This window comes from Centropristis striata, chromosome 10 (genome assembly GCF_030273125.1).
Source record: "Centropristis striata isolate RG_2023a ecotype Rhode Island chromosome 10, C.striata_1.0, whole genome shotgun sequence".
NCBI lineage: Eukaryota > Metazoa > Chordata > Actinopteri > Perciformes > Serranidae > Centropristis > Centropristis striata.
Window position 1 is genome coordinate 20873 of NC_081526.1, and position 17411 is coordinate 38283.

A 17411-nucleotide genomic window follows, 5' to 3' on the forward strand; every position below is an offset into this window, starting at 1 on the left:
ATGAGCCTCCGGCCCCCGCGTTCTTACTCTATTTAACGAGCCTCTGGCCCCCGCGTTCTTACTCTTCTTAACAAGCCTCTGGCCCCCGCATTCTTACTCTATTTAACGAGCCTCTGGCCCCCGCGTTCTTACTCTTCTTAACGAGCCTCTGGCCCCCACGTTCTTACTCTATTTAACGAGCCTCTGGCCCCCGCGTTCTTATTCTTCTTAACGAGCCTCTGGCCCCCGCTTTCTTACTCTTCTTAACGAGCCTCCGGCCCCCACGCTCTTACTCTTCTTAACGAGCCTCCGGCCCCCACGTTCTTACTCTTCTTAACGAGCCTCCGGCCCCCATGGTCTTACTCTTCTTAACGAGCCTCTGGCCCCCGCGTTCTTATTCTTCTTAACGAGCCTCTGGCCCCCACGTTCTTACTCTTCTTAACGAGCCTCTGGCCCCCACGTTCTTACTCTTCTTAACGAGCCTCCGGCCCCCACGTTCTTACTCTTCTTAACGAGCCTCCGGCCCCCACGTTCTTACTCTTCTTAACGAGCCTCTGGCCCCGTGTTCTTACTCTTCTTAACGAGCCTCTGGCCCCCGCGTTCTTACTCTTCCTAACGAGCCTCTGGCCCCCATGTTGTTATTCTTCTTAACGAGCCTCTGGCCCCCGCGTTCTTACTCTTCTTAACAAGCCTCTGGCCCCCCCATTCTTATTCTTCTTAACGAGCCTCTGGCCCCCGCGTTCTTATTCTTCTTAACGAGCCTCTGGCCCCCACGTTCTTATTCTTCTTAACGAGCCTCTGGCCCCCACGTTCTTACTCTTCTTAACGAGCCTCTGGCCCCCTCGTTCTTACTCTTCTTAACGAGCCTCAGGATTTGATGCGCTCGTTGGCGACTCAAAACAAGTCGATAATAACGTGGTGTGTTCACACAGTGCCAATAGAAATCATTAGTGGAGCATTGATATTAATGAGCATGTGACATTTCAGCAGAATTCAGCTGAATGAATGTAGCAGAAACACTGGACCAATTTTAAAAGTCTGTTTAATATGTAAATGTTTCCTCTGAACAGTGTGTCGTCTATACGACTCAATACTTGGTTGACTTGAACTACTGAAATGGACTTTTCTATAATATTCTGATTTATTGAGATGATCCTGTAGGACGTAGCACAGGAGAAAGAATTTGAATGTTACTGTAATTAAACTGCAGCTTCTCCATGGAGCCTGTTAAATAAACACTAGTAGTAGTCTGTCAGTCAACACTGAGGGCTGATGTGCTTGTAATAATGTGTAATAATGTGTAATGAGATGTAATAATGTGTAATAATGTGTAATGAGATGTAATAATGTGTAATAAGATGTAATAATGTGTAATAACCTGTGGTGTTGGTGTGCTGCAGGGAGCAGCTGTCCTCCCAGGTGGAGCAGCTGAGGTCCAGGCTGGTGGAGAACCAGCAGAGCCTCCAGAGCAGCGCTGCAGAGCTGCAGCAGCTCCAGACTGAACACGACACTCTGCTGGAGAGACACAACAAGATCCTGCAGGAAACCGTCAGCAAGGAGGCCGAGCTCCGGGACAGGTGAGCTGTTTATTATATTAATATAATATAATAATGTTTATAATAGTCTATCTTCTCTTCATGCCTGGAAACACTTAGAGTGGAACTACAGCGGTCCAACAAAATGAACAGCCACGATTCATACAGATGTCTTATTATTATTATTATTATTATTATTATTATTATTATTATTATTATTATTATTTTCTCTCTGTACTTCAGCAGAAAACTACAATAAATAAAGACATACAAGTTTGAAAACACATGCAACTCCCCGTCACTGTTAGTATCATTGTAATGTCTGAAGCACTGAGTAGTTCTTCTCTACAGCTCTGACCCATAATGCACCTGAACCACAATAATAAACTGACCCGGCCTCACATTTCCACCTCACATTTCCCACAATGCACTCAAATCAGACCTTTATATTTCACAATAAAAGTCCCTCAAAAGGAAATACATTTTAACCAAACATTTTATCTATAAGACATATTTATAAACATTTTATTTATTGCATTTTAATCACATTTTAATAACTTTATGAACCTGAATGACCATGAATCTGTATTAAACAAAAACAAGCACATATAAACTCATAAAGAGTCTCAGAGACAGTTACATTTCTTTTAAGAAAATATTCTAATTATTTTAAGATATGTCATTAATTCAATATAAGTAAGTCATACTGAGGAGGAAGTTTCTCATGAATGACCCCACAGGGTCTTCTACTTTCCCTAGTGTTCTATATATATAAATATATATATATATATATATATGATGTGTGATGCTGGAGTCTCCCAGCTCCTTACTGGTCACAGAGAACAGCTCTACCTCTCCTGGTTCTTCTGGTTCTTCTGGTTCTTCTGGTTCTCCTGGTTCTCCTGGTTCTCCTGGTTCTCCACCCCTGACTGAGTGTTTCTGTCCCTGCAGGCTGCTGTCGGTGCAGGCGGAGAACGTGTCCCTGAGGGCGGAGGTGTCCCAGGCCCAGGCCGACCTGGCGTCCCAGGTGGAGAACCAGAGACAGACGTACCGCGAGCAGCTGAGGAAGCTGCAGGACGAGCAGCGCTCCACGCTGGAGACGCTGCAGGGCCAGCTGAGCCGCGTGGAGGAGCAGCTCTTCATCCAGAGCCACAACAGTAGGTTCACTCTGCTGCTCTATAAAACAAGCATGGACAGACAGCAATAATCAACCCGTCGTCCATTAATGCTCCTTAAGAAGGTCAAGAATTAATCTGGAATCAGTGTTTCCAAACAAGATGACATCATCAAGGAGATATCCAGTTTATTGTCATAAAGCAGGGGTGTCACACTGATCCAGGAAAGGGCCAAGTGGCTGCAGGTTTTCAGTCCAACCAAGCAGGAGCACCTGACTCCACTCATCTCATCACCTGAGCTGTCTTCACTCGTTTGACTAGTCGTATCAGGTGTGCTCTGGCTAGGTTGGAACAGAAACCTGCAGCCAAAGAAACCAGAAATATTCACATTGAAGAAGCTGAAATCAGAGAATTTGGACTTATTGTCTTTAAAAAAACAATTATTAGATTATCAAAATAGTTGACAATGAATTTAATAATCGATTATTGTTCCATTAATCGATTAATAGTTTCAGCTCTATACAGATCTTTACATGAACCACACAATAAATACAGATCTTTACATGAACCACTCAATAAATACAGATCTTTACATGAACCACTCAATAAATACAGATCTTTACATGAACCACTCAATAAATACAGATCTTTACATTAACCACACAATAAATACAGATCTTTACATGAACCACTCAATAAATACAGATCTTTACATTAACCACTCAATAAATACAGATCTTTACATGGACCACTCAATAAATACAGATCTTTACATGAACCACTCAATAAATACAGATCTTTACATGAACCACTCAATAAATATGTGATTGTGGGCAGTGATCATGAATGTTGGGAGTGTTTGTCTTGTTGACTCTGCTGTCTGAGGAAGATGAAGCAGCTCGTTGGTGTTTTCCAGCCGTAGAGAGTTTAAACTGGGAGCAGCTCCTCATCATCTCGTCCATCTCCTCCCACACAGCTGCCCTCTGCAGACACACACACACACACACACACACACACACACACACACACACACACACACACACACACTCTCTGACAGGCTGTAATCACCTCAGAGGACACCAGGTGTGTGTTTGTGTGTTTGTGGTGTGTGACGGCAGCAGGCTGTCCAGGTGTGTGTCCCTCCTCTCATCTGGACACACTCCTCATTAGACACACACACACACACACACACACACACACACACACACACAGCCAGAATGAACCTGATCGACGGGGCCAACGTCGCCTTTACTGGAAGTCATATTCCAGCATTTTAACCGCTCTATCTGGATTTAATGGAAGTGAAATTGTTAAAGAGTTGGACATCAGCAGGGCCGACTCAGACTGTTTGAAGGGCGAAAAAATAAAACGCCACAGAAAGCTCTGATGCTTCATGTTTGATGAAATAGTCCTTTATTACAATCAGCATTCAGTTACAAACACCTCACATTCATCTTAACATGCCAAAAGGAAACCAACACGTCTTTCACGTTCCCCAAAGAGAGGAACGTCTGAACCTCGTTAAATAACCACAACAGGTTGTTTGGTTCGCCGTATTCTTGCTCTAGAGGGCACATCATCATAGTTTATTATATGAAGGAACCCTAGAGGGCCTAACCCTAGAGGGCCTAACCCTAGAGGGCCTAACCCTAGAGAGCCTAACCCTAGAGACCCTAACCCTAGAAGGCCTTACCCTAACCCTAGAGGGCCTTACCCTAACCCAAGAGGGCCTTACCCTAACCCTAGAGGGCCTTACCCTAACCCAAGAGGGCCTAACCCTAACCCTAGAGGGCCTTACCCTAACCCTAGAGGGCCTTACCCTAACCCAAGAGGGCCTTACCCTAACCCCAGAGACCCTAACCCCAGAGACCCTAACCCCAGAGACCCTAACCCCAGAGACCCTAACCCTAGAGGGCCTTCCCCTTACCCTAGAGGGCCTTCCCCTTACCCTAGAGGGCCTTCCCCTTACCCTAGAGGGCCTTCCCCTTACCCTAGAGGGCCTTCCCCTTACCCTAACCCTAGAGGGCCTTACCCTAACCCAAGAGGGCCTTGCCCTAACCCAAGAGGGCCTTGCCCTAACCCAAGAGGGCCTTACCCTAACCCAAGAGGGCCTTACCCTAACCCAAGAGGGCCTTACCCTAACCCAAGAGGGCCTAACCCTAACCCAAGAGGGCCTAACCCTAACCCAAGAGGGCCTAACCCTAGAGGGCCTAACCCTAGAGGGCCTAACCCTAGAGGGCCTTGCCCTAACCCAAGAGGGCCTTGCCCTAACCCAAGAGGGCCTTGCCCTAACCCTAGAGGGCCTTGCCCTAACCCAAGAGGGCCTTGCCCTAACCCAAGAGGGCCTTGCCCTAACCCAAGAGGGCCTTACCCTAACCCAAGAGGGCCTAACCCTAACCCAAGAGGGCCTAACCCAAGAGGGCCTAACCCTAACCCTAGAGGGCCTTACCCTAACCCTAGAGGGCCTAACCCTAGAGGGCCTAACCCTAGAGGGCCTTGCCCTAACCCTAGAGGGCCTTGCCCTAACCCTAGAGGGCCTAACCCTAGAGGGCCTTGCCCTAACCCTAGAGGGCCTTGCCCTAACCCTAGAGGGCCTTGCCCTAACCCTAGAGGGCCTTGCCCTAACCCTAGAGGGCCTTGCCCTAACCCTAGAGGGCCTTGCCCTAACCCTAGAGGGCCTTGCCCTAACCCTAGAGGGCCTTGCCCTAACCCAAGAGGGCCTAACCCTAACCCTAACCCTAACCCTCTAACCCTAGATACCCTTACCCTAGAGGGCCTAACCCTAACCCTAGATACTCTAACCCTAGATACCCTAACCCTAGAGGGCCTTACCCTAACCCTAACCCAATCATTTCTTGCATGTGTAATGAGCAGCCAATAAGACACTTCCTCTGGTTTTCACCACTCTAGAGGCACTTTAGCGTTTTTTCAACCATGGAGGCCCCCCCCACCCCCCCCCCCCCTGAGTCTGCCACTGGGCATCAGAGTGTTTTACTGGCCTTACTGGGGCAGGTGGGTCATTAAACTGCTGCTCCCCAGACTCCTATTAGTTGTTCATGAATCAACAGTTAAACTGATCTATGCTCTCTTTAATCCAAACAATCAGTCAGTACACAAACTACAAATCTCCCTTCAGAAACAGTCTTTCAGCAGCAGCAGCAGCTCTGTCTGCTGACTGTTGTTTGTCTGAAGAAATAGTGCTGAGTGTTTATCAGCTCCAGGACATTCATCCCACTATGAACTTATGTCCTGTCTAAAGTATGCATGGTCGGCCCAGAGCTCCCCCTGGCCTTCAGCTGCACAAGATCCATGAAGATAAACCTCAGAGATGCAAAATAACTACAACAGGGCAAAACTACCACAAAGAGACACTAGATTACCAAAAAGAGGCAAGAAATGACCAAAAAAAACCTAAAACGACTCCAAAGAGACCCAAAAAGACTCCAAAGACACCAAAACAACAACAAAAACATGCAAAACAGCTGCAAAGACGCACAAAATACTCAAACTATGAAACAGGGCAAAACAACCACAAAGACACAAAATGACGACAACAAGGAACAAAACAACTACAAAGAGAAAGAAAGAAATAAAGAACTGTATCCATATAGGAGATATGGTCTAATTCCATATCACATTTCTAATATAGTGATATATATTTTAAATGGACATGTGATCTATGATGAGACTAGTGAGTACAGCTGCAGGAGAGAGGAGGAATCAGCCTCCAGGAGGAGGAGGAGGAGGAGGAGGAGGAGGAGGAGGAGGAGGAGGAGGAGGATTAGTTCTGTCTGGACTCCTGCTTCAGGTTCACCTCCATTTATCATCATCTCTCTCTGTCCACCCACTCCTTCTCTCTCTTCACCTCCTCCTCCCTCTCTCCTGCTCCTCCTCCCTCCCTCTCTCTCTGTTCACCTCCTCCTCTCCTCCTCCCTCTCTCTCTCTCTCTTCACCTCCTCCCTCTCTCCTGCTCCTCCTCCCTCCCTCTCTCCTGCTCCTCCTCCCTCTCTCCTGCTCCTCTTCCCTCTCTCCTGCTCCTCCTCCTCCCTCTCTCCTGCTCCTCCTCCCTCTCTCCTGCTCCTCCTCTTCCCTCTCTCCTGCTCCTCCTCCCTCCCTCTCCCTCTCTCTCTCCTGCTCCTCCTCCTCCCTCTCTCCTGCTCCTCCTCCCTCCCTCTCCCTCCCTCTCTCCTGCTCCTCCTCCCTCTCTCCTGCTCCTCCTGGCTGGTTAACCTATCTCCAGGGTGTCTGCTGCCCCCTGCTGGCTCTCTGTTAAATGTTGGAAATGTATCTACAGTTATGGAAAAATTATTAGACGATTGTTTTCTTCAATATTTTGTTAATCTTAATGTCTGGTTCAACTAAAGGTGACAAATATAATGAAAACAACAGAAATATCTGATAAGAGTTTAATGTTGGAGCTGATATCTGACGTTAACATGTTTTATTGGTTTTGGTTATTATCAATAAAACCATGTTAATGTCAGATATCAGCTCCAACATTAAACTCTTTTCATTATATTTGTTGTTTTCATTATATTTGTCACCTTTAGTTGAACCAGACATTAACATTAATAATAAAACAGGAGAAAACAAGGTGGTCTAATATTTTTTCCATGACTGTAGGCTTTAATTGATCATATTTAATGAAACCAACCCATTACTTTTTGAAAGGCACACACACTTGTTATTATTATTACCTGATTGAAATGAATGTGTTTTTATCCTCCTCCAGGTTCAGCAGCGGTCCAGTCTGGACGGAAGCCCTCAGACCTCCAGCGCAGCAGGAACCTGGACCAGAACCAGAACCAGAACCAGAACCAGGCAGCACTGGGAGTGATGGGCCTCAGCGAGCTCCAGTCCATGGCCCGGGAGGAGGGAGAGGGCATGGAGACCACCGAGACCGAGAGCCTCCCTCCTGGAGGAGGTCCCACTGCCCTGCCCTCCCTGGAGCAGCTGCTCTCCTCCCCAGACCCCAAACAGGGTAAAAACACTACATATATATACTGTATATATATATATATATATATATATATATATATATATACTGTATATACAGTAAAACAGGGTAAAAAAACACATATATACTGTATATATATATATATATATATATATATATATATATATATATATACAGTATATATATTTACTGCAAAATCACTATATATACTGCACGATACAGCTGCTCACTTCCCCAGGCCCCAAACAGGGTAAAAACACTACATATATACTGTGTTAAAACCATTATATATATATATATATATATATATATATATAAACCCTTTGGATTTAGAAGTGTTAAATAATTTATCCGGTTTGAAGAGTTAATTTCTTATTCTAAGTGTTCAACATGCTTATTTCTAGATTTAATAATCTTAATTTAATAAATCTTGTCAAGGTAAATTATCTGTCCATGCAGAAGATCATTTCCCTCAGATTTACTGTTTGATCTGGTTTTAAACACCTTTTATCAGTTTCTGACCTCTAACTGGTGTGTGTTTGTGTCTGTGTCTGTGTATATATATATATATATGTATATATATATATGTATATATATATATATATATATACACATGTGTGTGTGTGTGTGTGTGTGTGTAGAGGCGTTTGTGTGGACCGTGGAGCCGACCCGAGAGGAGCTGAGTCAGAAGTTGAGTACAGCAGAACGCAGCATGGAGCACATGAACATCCTGCTGCACGAGACGGAGGCTACCAACGCTGTCCTGATGGAGCAGATCACTGTGAGATCAATAACTCTCCTTTAGTTTATCTATCAAACTGTTCTGATGGAGCAGATCACTGTGAGATCAATAACTCTCCTTTAGTTTATCTGATCAGCTGTTCTGATGGAGCAGATCACTGTGAGATCAATAACTCTCCTTTAGTTTATCTATCAAACTGTTCTGATGGAGCAGATCACTGTGAGATCAATAACTCTCCTTTAGTTTATCTAACAAACTGTCCTGATGGAGCAGATCACTGTGAGATCAATAACTCTCCTTTAGTTTATCTGATCAGCTGTTCTGATGGAGCAGATCACTGTGAGATCAATAACTCTCCTTTAGTTTATCTAACAAACTGTCCTGATGGAGCAGATCACTGTGAGATCAATAACTCTCCTTTAGTTTAATCTGATCAGCTGTTCTGATGGAGCAGATCACTGTGAGATCAATAACTCTCCTTTAGTTTAATCTGATCAGCTGTTCTGATGGAGCAGATCACTGTGAGATCAATAACTCTCCTTTAGTTTATCTATCAAACTGTTCTGATGGAGCAGATCACTGTGAGATCAATAACTCTCCTTTAGTTTAATCTGATCAACTGTCCTGATGGAGCAGATCACTGTGAGATCAATAACTCTCCTTTAGTTTAATCTGATCAGCTGTTCTGATGGAGCAGATCACTGTGAGATCAATAACTCTCCTTTAGTTTCTATAAGCACTTTATTTAAAATATAAGCACTTTATTTAAAATATTAGCACTTTATTTATAATATAAGCACTTTATTTAAAATATTAGCACTTTATTTATAATATAAGCACTTTATTTATAATACAAGCACTTTTCAAACCTTTAAAACATTAACTTCCAGGTGTGTTTTCAAAGATTCCCAGCAGACTTAAACTGTTTCCTGTTACTTGAATAATTCATCATTTCAAATGACTTTGTTTCATTCATATATTTTTTTTATTCTAATAGTGTCAACAGGAAGGATCAGTCATATTTATTACCAGCCATACATTATTATTATTATTATTATTATTATTATTATTATTAATGAGTCCATGTTTGATCTCATAGATTTTATTTCACTGACAGAATCATACAGGAAGTGAAAAAATGATTAGACCCTTGTTTTCTTCAGTTATTGTTCATTTTAAAGAGGCGGCCGTCGGTTCTGGTTCTGGTTCTGGTTCTGGTTCTGGTCCTGGTCCTCCTGGGTCCAATAATAATAATAATAACAATAATAACAATCAGAGCCAGGGCTAAAAGGATCTGTAGGCTCCTACGGTGGTGTCGAAGAGCCGTGCGTTGGTCACCGTGCCCTCTCGGTCCAACAGGAAGTAGAACCTGTGACCTTTGACCCTGAGGGGGATGAAGGAGGGGCTCTCCAGTCTGTGGGCGTAGCACGCCACCTGGCTGAGGGGCACCGTGATGCTGCGGCCCCGGCCCGGGCCCAGCGGGGACTGGGTCACCACCGTCACCATGCGGCCCCCCCCGGTGGAGCACCACCTGCTGGACGCAGCGCCGGCAGAACAGGGTCCCCAGGACGCAGATCCCCAGACCCACCGCCAGGCAGGACCCCGTGAACAGGGCCCTCCCGCTGCTGGAGCCCAGGTTCACTCCCCACAGAACAGCACTGGGACTACTGGGACTACTGGGACCACTGGGACCACTGGGACTACTGGGACCACTGGGACTACTGGGACTACTGGGACCACTGGGACCACTGGGACTACTGGGACCACTGGGACCACTGGGACTACTGGGACTACTGGGACCACTGGGACTACTGGGACCGGGACTGGAGGCCCCCCCCTGCTCTCTAGCGCCCCCCGTGTCTCTGAGGCCGTGGTAGGCGAAGTGGGCCAGGTAGGTCCAGAACATCACCTGGCCGGCACAGAAGAGCCACAGCAGGCGGAAGAACCGGGTCCGGTCATGTTCAAACAGGAGGAACTCTGGAGAGGAGGAGGAGGAGGAGGAGGAGGAGGAGGAGGGGGAGGAGGAGGAGGGGGGGGAGGAGGGGGAGGAGGAGCGGGGGGAGGAGCGGGGGGGAGGCGTCCTGTGCCCCCCGAGGCGGCTCACACACTGCAGGAAGTCAGCTCTTAAAAACAAGAAAAAAAGTATCAAAATGAGGAAAAATATCAAAATGATCTGCCAACAGAACAATAAAATGTGTCTTGTCAAGACTTTCTAAAACCAGTAAAATATCTAATCTAATGAACCACAAATACCTTAAAATTAGTGTATTCTGACTGATAACTAGTGACTTTTTCTTGATTCTAATGAAATACACGTGACCTATTTTCTCAATATGTTGTAAAATATTGTTGAATTAATAATCAGTAAATGCTAGAGCCATCATCTGGACATAATGATATGATAGGCATTATTATATATTATATATATATATATATTATATTATTATTATTATTATTATATTTATAGAAACCAGCAAAGTCACTAAAAACTAAAAACTTTTCTTCACACAGCTACAAAGATTTTTATCTGCATGTAGAATATTTTCATTAAAATTCTTGAAATAAGACAAAAGCCAACAAGTGAAACAGTCTAAAATAAAAACTCTCTGATCAGACAGAAATAATCATTGATCCTTTGATCAGTTATTGATCTTACTGAGAGTTCAGTTGTTTCACTGTGAGGTCGGAGATCCTCCGGAAGAGACCCGCAGCAGAGACCGGCAGCAGCCCGGACCCCCTGCCGGACCTCCGGGGGGACCAGCCCGGTCCGGTCCAGCCTGGTCCGGTCCAGCCCGGTCCGGTCCGGGACCTGGCCGCATCCTGAGAGACTTTGTGCTGAATATTTAAGAGTCTGAACTGGTTCCAGTAAGTCCTCAGAGTCCCGCTGACCAGCCGCTCTAAGCCCATCCTCTACCGGTCTACTGGATCTACTGGGTCTACTGGATCTACCGGGTCTAGATCTACTGATAGACCTTCTATAAACCAGATCCCCGGGTTCGGGTCCAGGTGTGATCAGGTCTAGAGTCTGTCCCTCAGCTCACAGGGCGCCTCCATACTTGTTGTGTGTAATTTGTTCCTCTCGCGAGATCTGGCAACTGCCCGCGTGTGTGACGTGTGACGTGTTTCTCTCGCGAGATCTGGCAACCCGGCCCACGTCGCCAGATCTCGCGAGAGGAACAAGTAAACGGGTTTATGGAAACGAGACGGCTCTGCCACTTTTTGTAGACTGAATTGAATAGAAAAAAATATATAAAATTAATATTTAATTAACTTTTAAAAAATTGGGGGTAACTTCACACATCTTTAGAGGTAATTTAACATATTTTGGGGTAATTAACATCCAGCCTCAGGTTTCACTGGCTGAAGGAGGAAATCTCTGGTCGGGTCCTCTCTGAGGAGGAGTTCAGGAGGAGATCCTCAGTCTTTAGGAGTTCAGGAGGAGATCCTCAGTCTTTAGGAGTTCAGGAGGAGATCCTCAGTCTTTAGGAGTTCAGGAGGAGATCCTCAGTCTTTAGGAGTTCAGGAGGAGATCCTCAGTCTTTAGGAGTTCAGGAGGAGATCCTCAGTCTTTAGGAGTTCAGGAGGAGATCCTCATTCTTTAGGAGTTCAGGAGGAGATCCTCAGTCTTTAGGAGTTCAGGAGGAGATCCTCAGTCTTTAGGAGTTCAGGAGGAGATCCTCAGTCTTTAGGAGTTCAGGAGGAGATCCTCAGTCTTTAGGAGTTCAGGAGGAGATCCTCAGTCTTTAGGAGTTCAGGAGGAGATCCTCAGTCTTTAGGAGTTCAGGAGGAGATCCTCATTCTTTAGGAGTTCAGGAGGAGATCCTCAGTCTTTAGGAGTTCAGGAGGAGAAAGTTCTTCTGAAGCCTTTTATCACATTCACACTCAAAACAAACTTGTTATGGTTTTAAAATAATATTTACAGCTGTTGTGTCTTGATGTATTTTACACACATTAATCTAACTCCTGGTTTTAATGTTATTATATTATTATTATTTTAATCTTCCTCTCTGCTGGATTCTTCTGTTTCATCCTCAGCTTTTATCAGCTACGGAGCAAAATAAATCAGTGTTTACAGTTTAGACTGTAGGAAGCTTCCAGAGAGGTTAATAATGATAATTATATGAGGTTAATAATGATAATTATATGAGGTTAATAATGATAATTATATGAGCTTAATAATGATAATTATATGAGGTTAATAATGATAATTATATGAGCTTAATAATGATAATTATATGAGGTTAATAATGATAATTATATGAGGTTAATAATGATAATTATATGAGGTTAATAATGATAATTATATGAGGTTAATAATGATAATTATATGAGGTTAATAATGATAATTATATGAGGTTAATAATGATAATTATATGAGGTTAATAATGATTATTATATGAGCTTAATAATGATAATTATATGAGGTTAATAATGATAATTATATGAGGTTAATAATGATAATTATATGAGGTTAATAATGATAATTATATGAGGTTAATAATGATAATTATATGAGGTTAATAATGATAATTATATGAGGTTAATAATGATAATTATATGAGGTTAATAATGATAATTATATGAGCTTAATAATGATAATTATATGAGCTTAATAATGATAATTATATGAGGTTAATAATGATAATTATATGAGCTTAATAATGATAATTATATGAGGTTAATAATGATAATTATATGAGGTTAATAATGATAATTATATGAGGTTAATAATGATAATTATATGAGATTAATAATGATAATTATATGAGGTTAATAATGATAATTATATGAGCTTAATAATGATAATTATATGAGCTTAATAATGATAATTATATGAGGTTAATAATGATAATTATATGAGGTTAATAATGATAATTATATGAGCTTAATAATGGTAATTATATGAGCTTAATAATGATAATTATATGAGCTTAATAATGATAATTATATGAGGTTAATAATGATAATTATATGAGGTTAATAATGATAATTATATGAGTGTGTTGGTTGGTGAAAGGTTTTAATAGTTTCGGATTTTCATCAGTTTTAGTTTTAATTTCATTGTGATTTTTTGTTTTCATATTCAGTTCGTTTTAATGAGTTTTTAGAGTGAGTTTACTAGTTTTAATTACTTTTTATTTTTTGTAAAATTCTTGGTTTTTGTTTAGTTTTATTAGTTGTAGTTTAGTTTTTATTAGTTTTAGTTTAGTTTTTATTAGTTTTAGTTTAGTTTTTATTAGTTTTAGTTTAGTTTTTATTAGTTGTAGTTTAGTTTTTATTAGTTGTACTTTAGTTTTTATTAGTTGTACTTTAGTTTTTATTAGTTGTAGTTTAGTTTTTATTAGTTGTAGTTTAGTTTTTATTAGTTGTAGTTTAGTTTTTATTAGTTGTAGTTTAGTTTTTATTAGTTGTAGTTTAGTTTTTATTAGTTGTAGTTTAGTTTTTATTAGTTGTAGTCTAGTTTTTATTAGTTGTAGTTTAGTTTTTATTAGTTGTAGTTTAGTTTTTATTAGTTGTACTTTAGTTTTTATTAGTTGTACTTTAGTTTTTATTAGTTGTAGTTTAGTTTTTATTAGTTGTAGTTTAGTTTTTATTAGTTGTAGTTTAGTTTTTATTAGTTTTAGTTTAGTTTTTATTAGTTGTACTTTAGTTTTTATTAGTTGTACTTTAGTTTTTATTAGTTGTAGTTTAGTTTTTATTAGTTGTAGTTTAGTTTTTATTAGTTGTAGTTTAGTTTTTATTAGTTGTAGTTTAGTTTTTATTAGTTGTAGTTTAGTTTTTATTAGTTGTAGTCTAGTTTTTATTAGTTGTAGTTTAGTTTTTATTAGTTGTAGTTTAGTTTTTATTAGTTGTAGTTTAGTTTTTATTAGTTTTAGTTTAGTTTTTATTAGTTGTAGTTTAGTTTTTATTAGTTGTAGTTTAGTTTTTATTAGTTGTAGTTTAGTTTTTATTAGTTGTAGTTTAGTTTTTATTAGTTGTAGTTTAGTTTTTATTAGTTGTAGTTTAGTTTTTATTAGTTGTAGTTTAGTTTTTATTAGTTGTAGTTTAGTTTTTATTAGTTGTAGTTTAGTTTTTATTAGTTGTAGTCTAGTTTTTATTAGTTGTAGTTTAGTTTTTATTAGTTGTAGTTTAGTTTTTATTAGTTGTAGTTTAGTTTTTATTAGTTGTAGTTTAGTTTTTATTAGTTGTAGTTTAGTTTTTATTAGTTGTAGTCTAGTTTTTATTAGTTGTAGTTTAGTTTTTATTAGTTGTAGTTTAGTTTTTATTAGTTGTAGTTTAGTTTTTATTAGTTGTAGTTTAGTTTTTATTAGTTGTAGTTGTTTTGTAATGGGGTATTTGTTGGGTCCAGATTCAATAAGGTCACAATAAATGTTTCCTTTATTTCCTTTGTCTGATCCATCTCAGCCCCAATAAGTTTATTAAGTCATAAAACCAGATAGATGAAATAGATTTCATATCAACCAAAAAGGTTTACGGAGGAAAAAAGTTGACAAAGATTAAAACGAAGGACATTTTCACTATAATTTTAGTTAGTTTGAGTTAGTTTTGGAACCACAAAATACAGTTTCAGTTAGTTATCGTTTTTTTAAAAACTCTTGTTTTTATTTTGGTGATTTCGTGAGTTAACTATAATAATATGAGTGTTGTCTGACGTAGTTAACGGTGGTTGTTGTTTGTTTGTTGTTTGTTTGTTGTTCTCCTGCAGCTGTTGAAGAGCGAGGTGCGTCGTCTGGAGAGGAACCAGGAGAGAGAGAAGAGCGCGGCTAACCTGGAGTACCTGAAGAACGTCCTGCTGCAGTTCATCTTCCTGCAGGCCGGCAGCGAGAGGCAGAGCCTGCTGCCGGTTATACACACCATGCTGCAGCTCAGTCCAGAGGAGAAGAGCAGGCTGGCTGCTATAGCTCAAGGTAACAACACCTGGACACACCTGGACACACCTGGACACACACACACCTACACACACCTACACACACACAGCTACACACAGCTACACACACACACCTCCATCAGAGCCTGCTGCCGGTTATACACACCATGCTGCAGCTCAGTCCAGAGGAGAAGAGCAGGCTGGCTGCTATAGCACAAGGTAACAACACCTGGACACACCTGGACACACACCTACACACACCAACACACACAGCTACACACACCTACACACACACCTCTATCAGAGCCTGCTGCCCGTCATACACACCATGCTGCAGCTGAGTCCAGAGGAGAAGAGCAGGCTGGCTGCTATAGCTCAAGGTATACACACCTGGACACCTGACCATGTGACCATGTGACCACGTGACCATGTGACCATGTGACCACAGGCTTTATGGGGTTAATCATGACGTCACTGTTGTAGCAGAAAATGCTTCTGGACTGAAATAAGGAGGCGAGACCTTTTCCTTCATGTTCTCTAGTGAAATATAAACGACCTCTGCTCCTAGAGCATCATGGGAAATTAAGTCTTTTTTTAATGTAACTCTAAATCAATGAGATGAAATCTCTTTTTATTCACATATTACTGTTAACTTATAAACATACTAAATATGTTAATCTGTATTACCTTAATTATTCTTTAATTCAGACAAATACATTGACAACCAGGTGTGTCTCCGTGACAACCACGTGTGTCTCCATAACAACCAGGTGTGTCTCCATGACAACCAGGTGTGTCTCCATGACAGCCAGGTGTGTCTCCATGACAGCCAGGTGTGTCTCCATGACAGCCAGGTGTGTCTCCATGACAGCCAGGTGTGTCTCCGTGACAACCAGGTGTGTCTCCGTGACAACCAGGTGTGTCTCCATGACAGCCAGGTGTGTCTCCATAACAACCAGGTGTGTCTCCATGACAACCAGGTGTATCTCCATAACAACCAGGTGTGTCTCCATGACAACCAGGTGTGTCTCCATAACAACCAGGTGTGTCTCCATGACAGCCAGGTGTGTCTCCATGACAACCAGGTGTGTCTCCATAACAACCAGGTGTGTGTGATGTGGTTGCAGGTCAGGAGGAGGCCTCAGCAGCTCGGGGGTCTGGATGGAGCTCCTACCTCCACAGCTGGTCTGGGATCAGATGAAGACCAGGACCGGAGCAGCACTGGGAGCACTGGGAGCACTGGGAGCACTGGGAGCACTGGGAGCACCACAGGGAGAACTACTGGGAGCTCCTCTGTTCAGTGGAGGATCAATAGAAGGTTAACGGACATTAGAACATCTAGAAGATCTCACACTGATAAAAAGGTCTAAAACCAGATCAAACAGTAAATCTGCTGCATGGACAGATAATTTACCTTGACAAGATTTATTAAATCTAGAAATAAGCATGTTGAACACTTAAAACCAGATAAAGTAAAGCTGCAGCAGTGATGAACTGGCCCGAGCAGAGTGACCTGATGATTATTTGGTTCTTTAGATTTAGAAGTTTTAGATCATTGATCTGGTTTTTCGACAGCTTTTCTTCAGGAAACCAGAAGAGAATCAACATGAACATGATGTTTCCTTTAGTCTCCTGGTGAAAGTTAACTGTGACTCACTGTTGATTCCTGTTTAAAACTATATTTACTGGACATGAAGGTTACATGAGGCATTATATATATATTATATGATATTAAAACATTGTATAACCTACTAACTGTGTGAGGAATAATCCGTTAAAGGAAAGTTGAGATGTTCTGAAGTGGGATTTTATTTAGTATTTATCTGTAGTTTGTTTCTCAGTAAATTATAATATGATAGAAAGTTTATTTATGTCAGTAATTCAGTTAAAAAAGGTGAAATAATACATTATATAGATCCATCACACACACAATGAAACATACTATATACTAGATATACTATATATACTATATAGTATATATAGTATATATAATATATAGTATCTAGGTAATAGATGATGATGGATAAGTTCCTTATGAGATCTGATATAACTTGAATATAATCATCAGACTTGAACTCCATTAATTATTTCTCCTGGTCGACTGGTTTAATGGAGTTTAAACTCTTCTGATACACATCACATTCTTTACTTTTCTTTACTTTTCTTTACTTTTCTTTACTTTTCTTTACTTTTCTTTACTTTTGTTTTGAGGTTT

At 41.2% G+C, this 17411-nt stretch overlaps 1 protein-coding gene across 1 annotated transcript in view; it reads left to right on the forward strand.

Annotated features, from left to right (window-relative positions):
* Positions 1 to 16413, forward strand: part of LOC131978826 (GRIP and coiled-coil domain-containing protein 2) — a gene marked incomplete at its 5' end in the record, with an annotated part of 37244 nt that extends 20831 nt beyond the window's left edge. Inside the window, 6 exons of the mRNA XM_059342607.1 lie at positions 1380 to 1556; positions 2466 to 2671; positions 7362 to 7610; positions 8228 to 8367; positions 15035 to 15236; positions 16324 to 16413. Coding sequence (XP_059198590.1) covers positions 1380 to 1556; positions 2466 to 2671; positions 7362 to 7610; positions 8228 to 8367; positions 15035 to 15236; positions 16324 to 16397 — 1048 coding nt within the window. The remainder of the gene's footprint in view (positions 1 to 1379; positions 1557 to 2465; positions 2672 to 7361; positions 7611 to 8227; positions 8368 to 15034; positions 15237 to 16323) is intronic.
* Between the last annotated feature and the right edge of the window lie 998 nt (positions 16414 to 17411).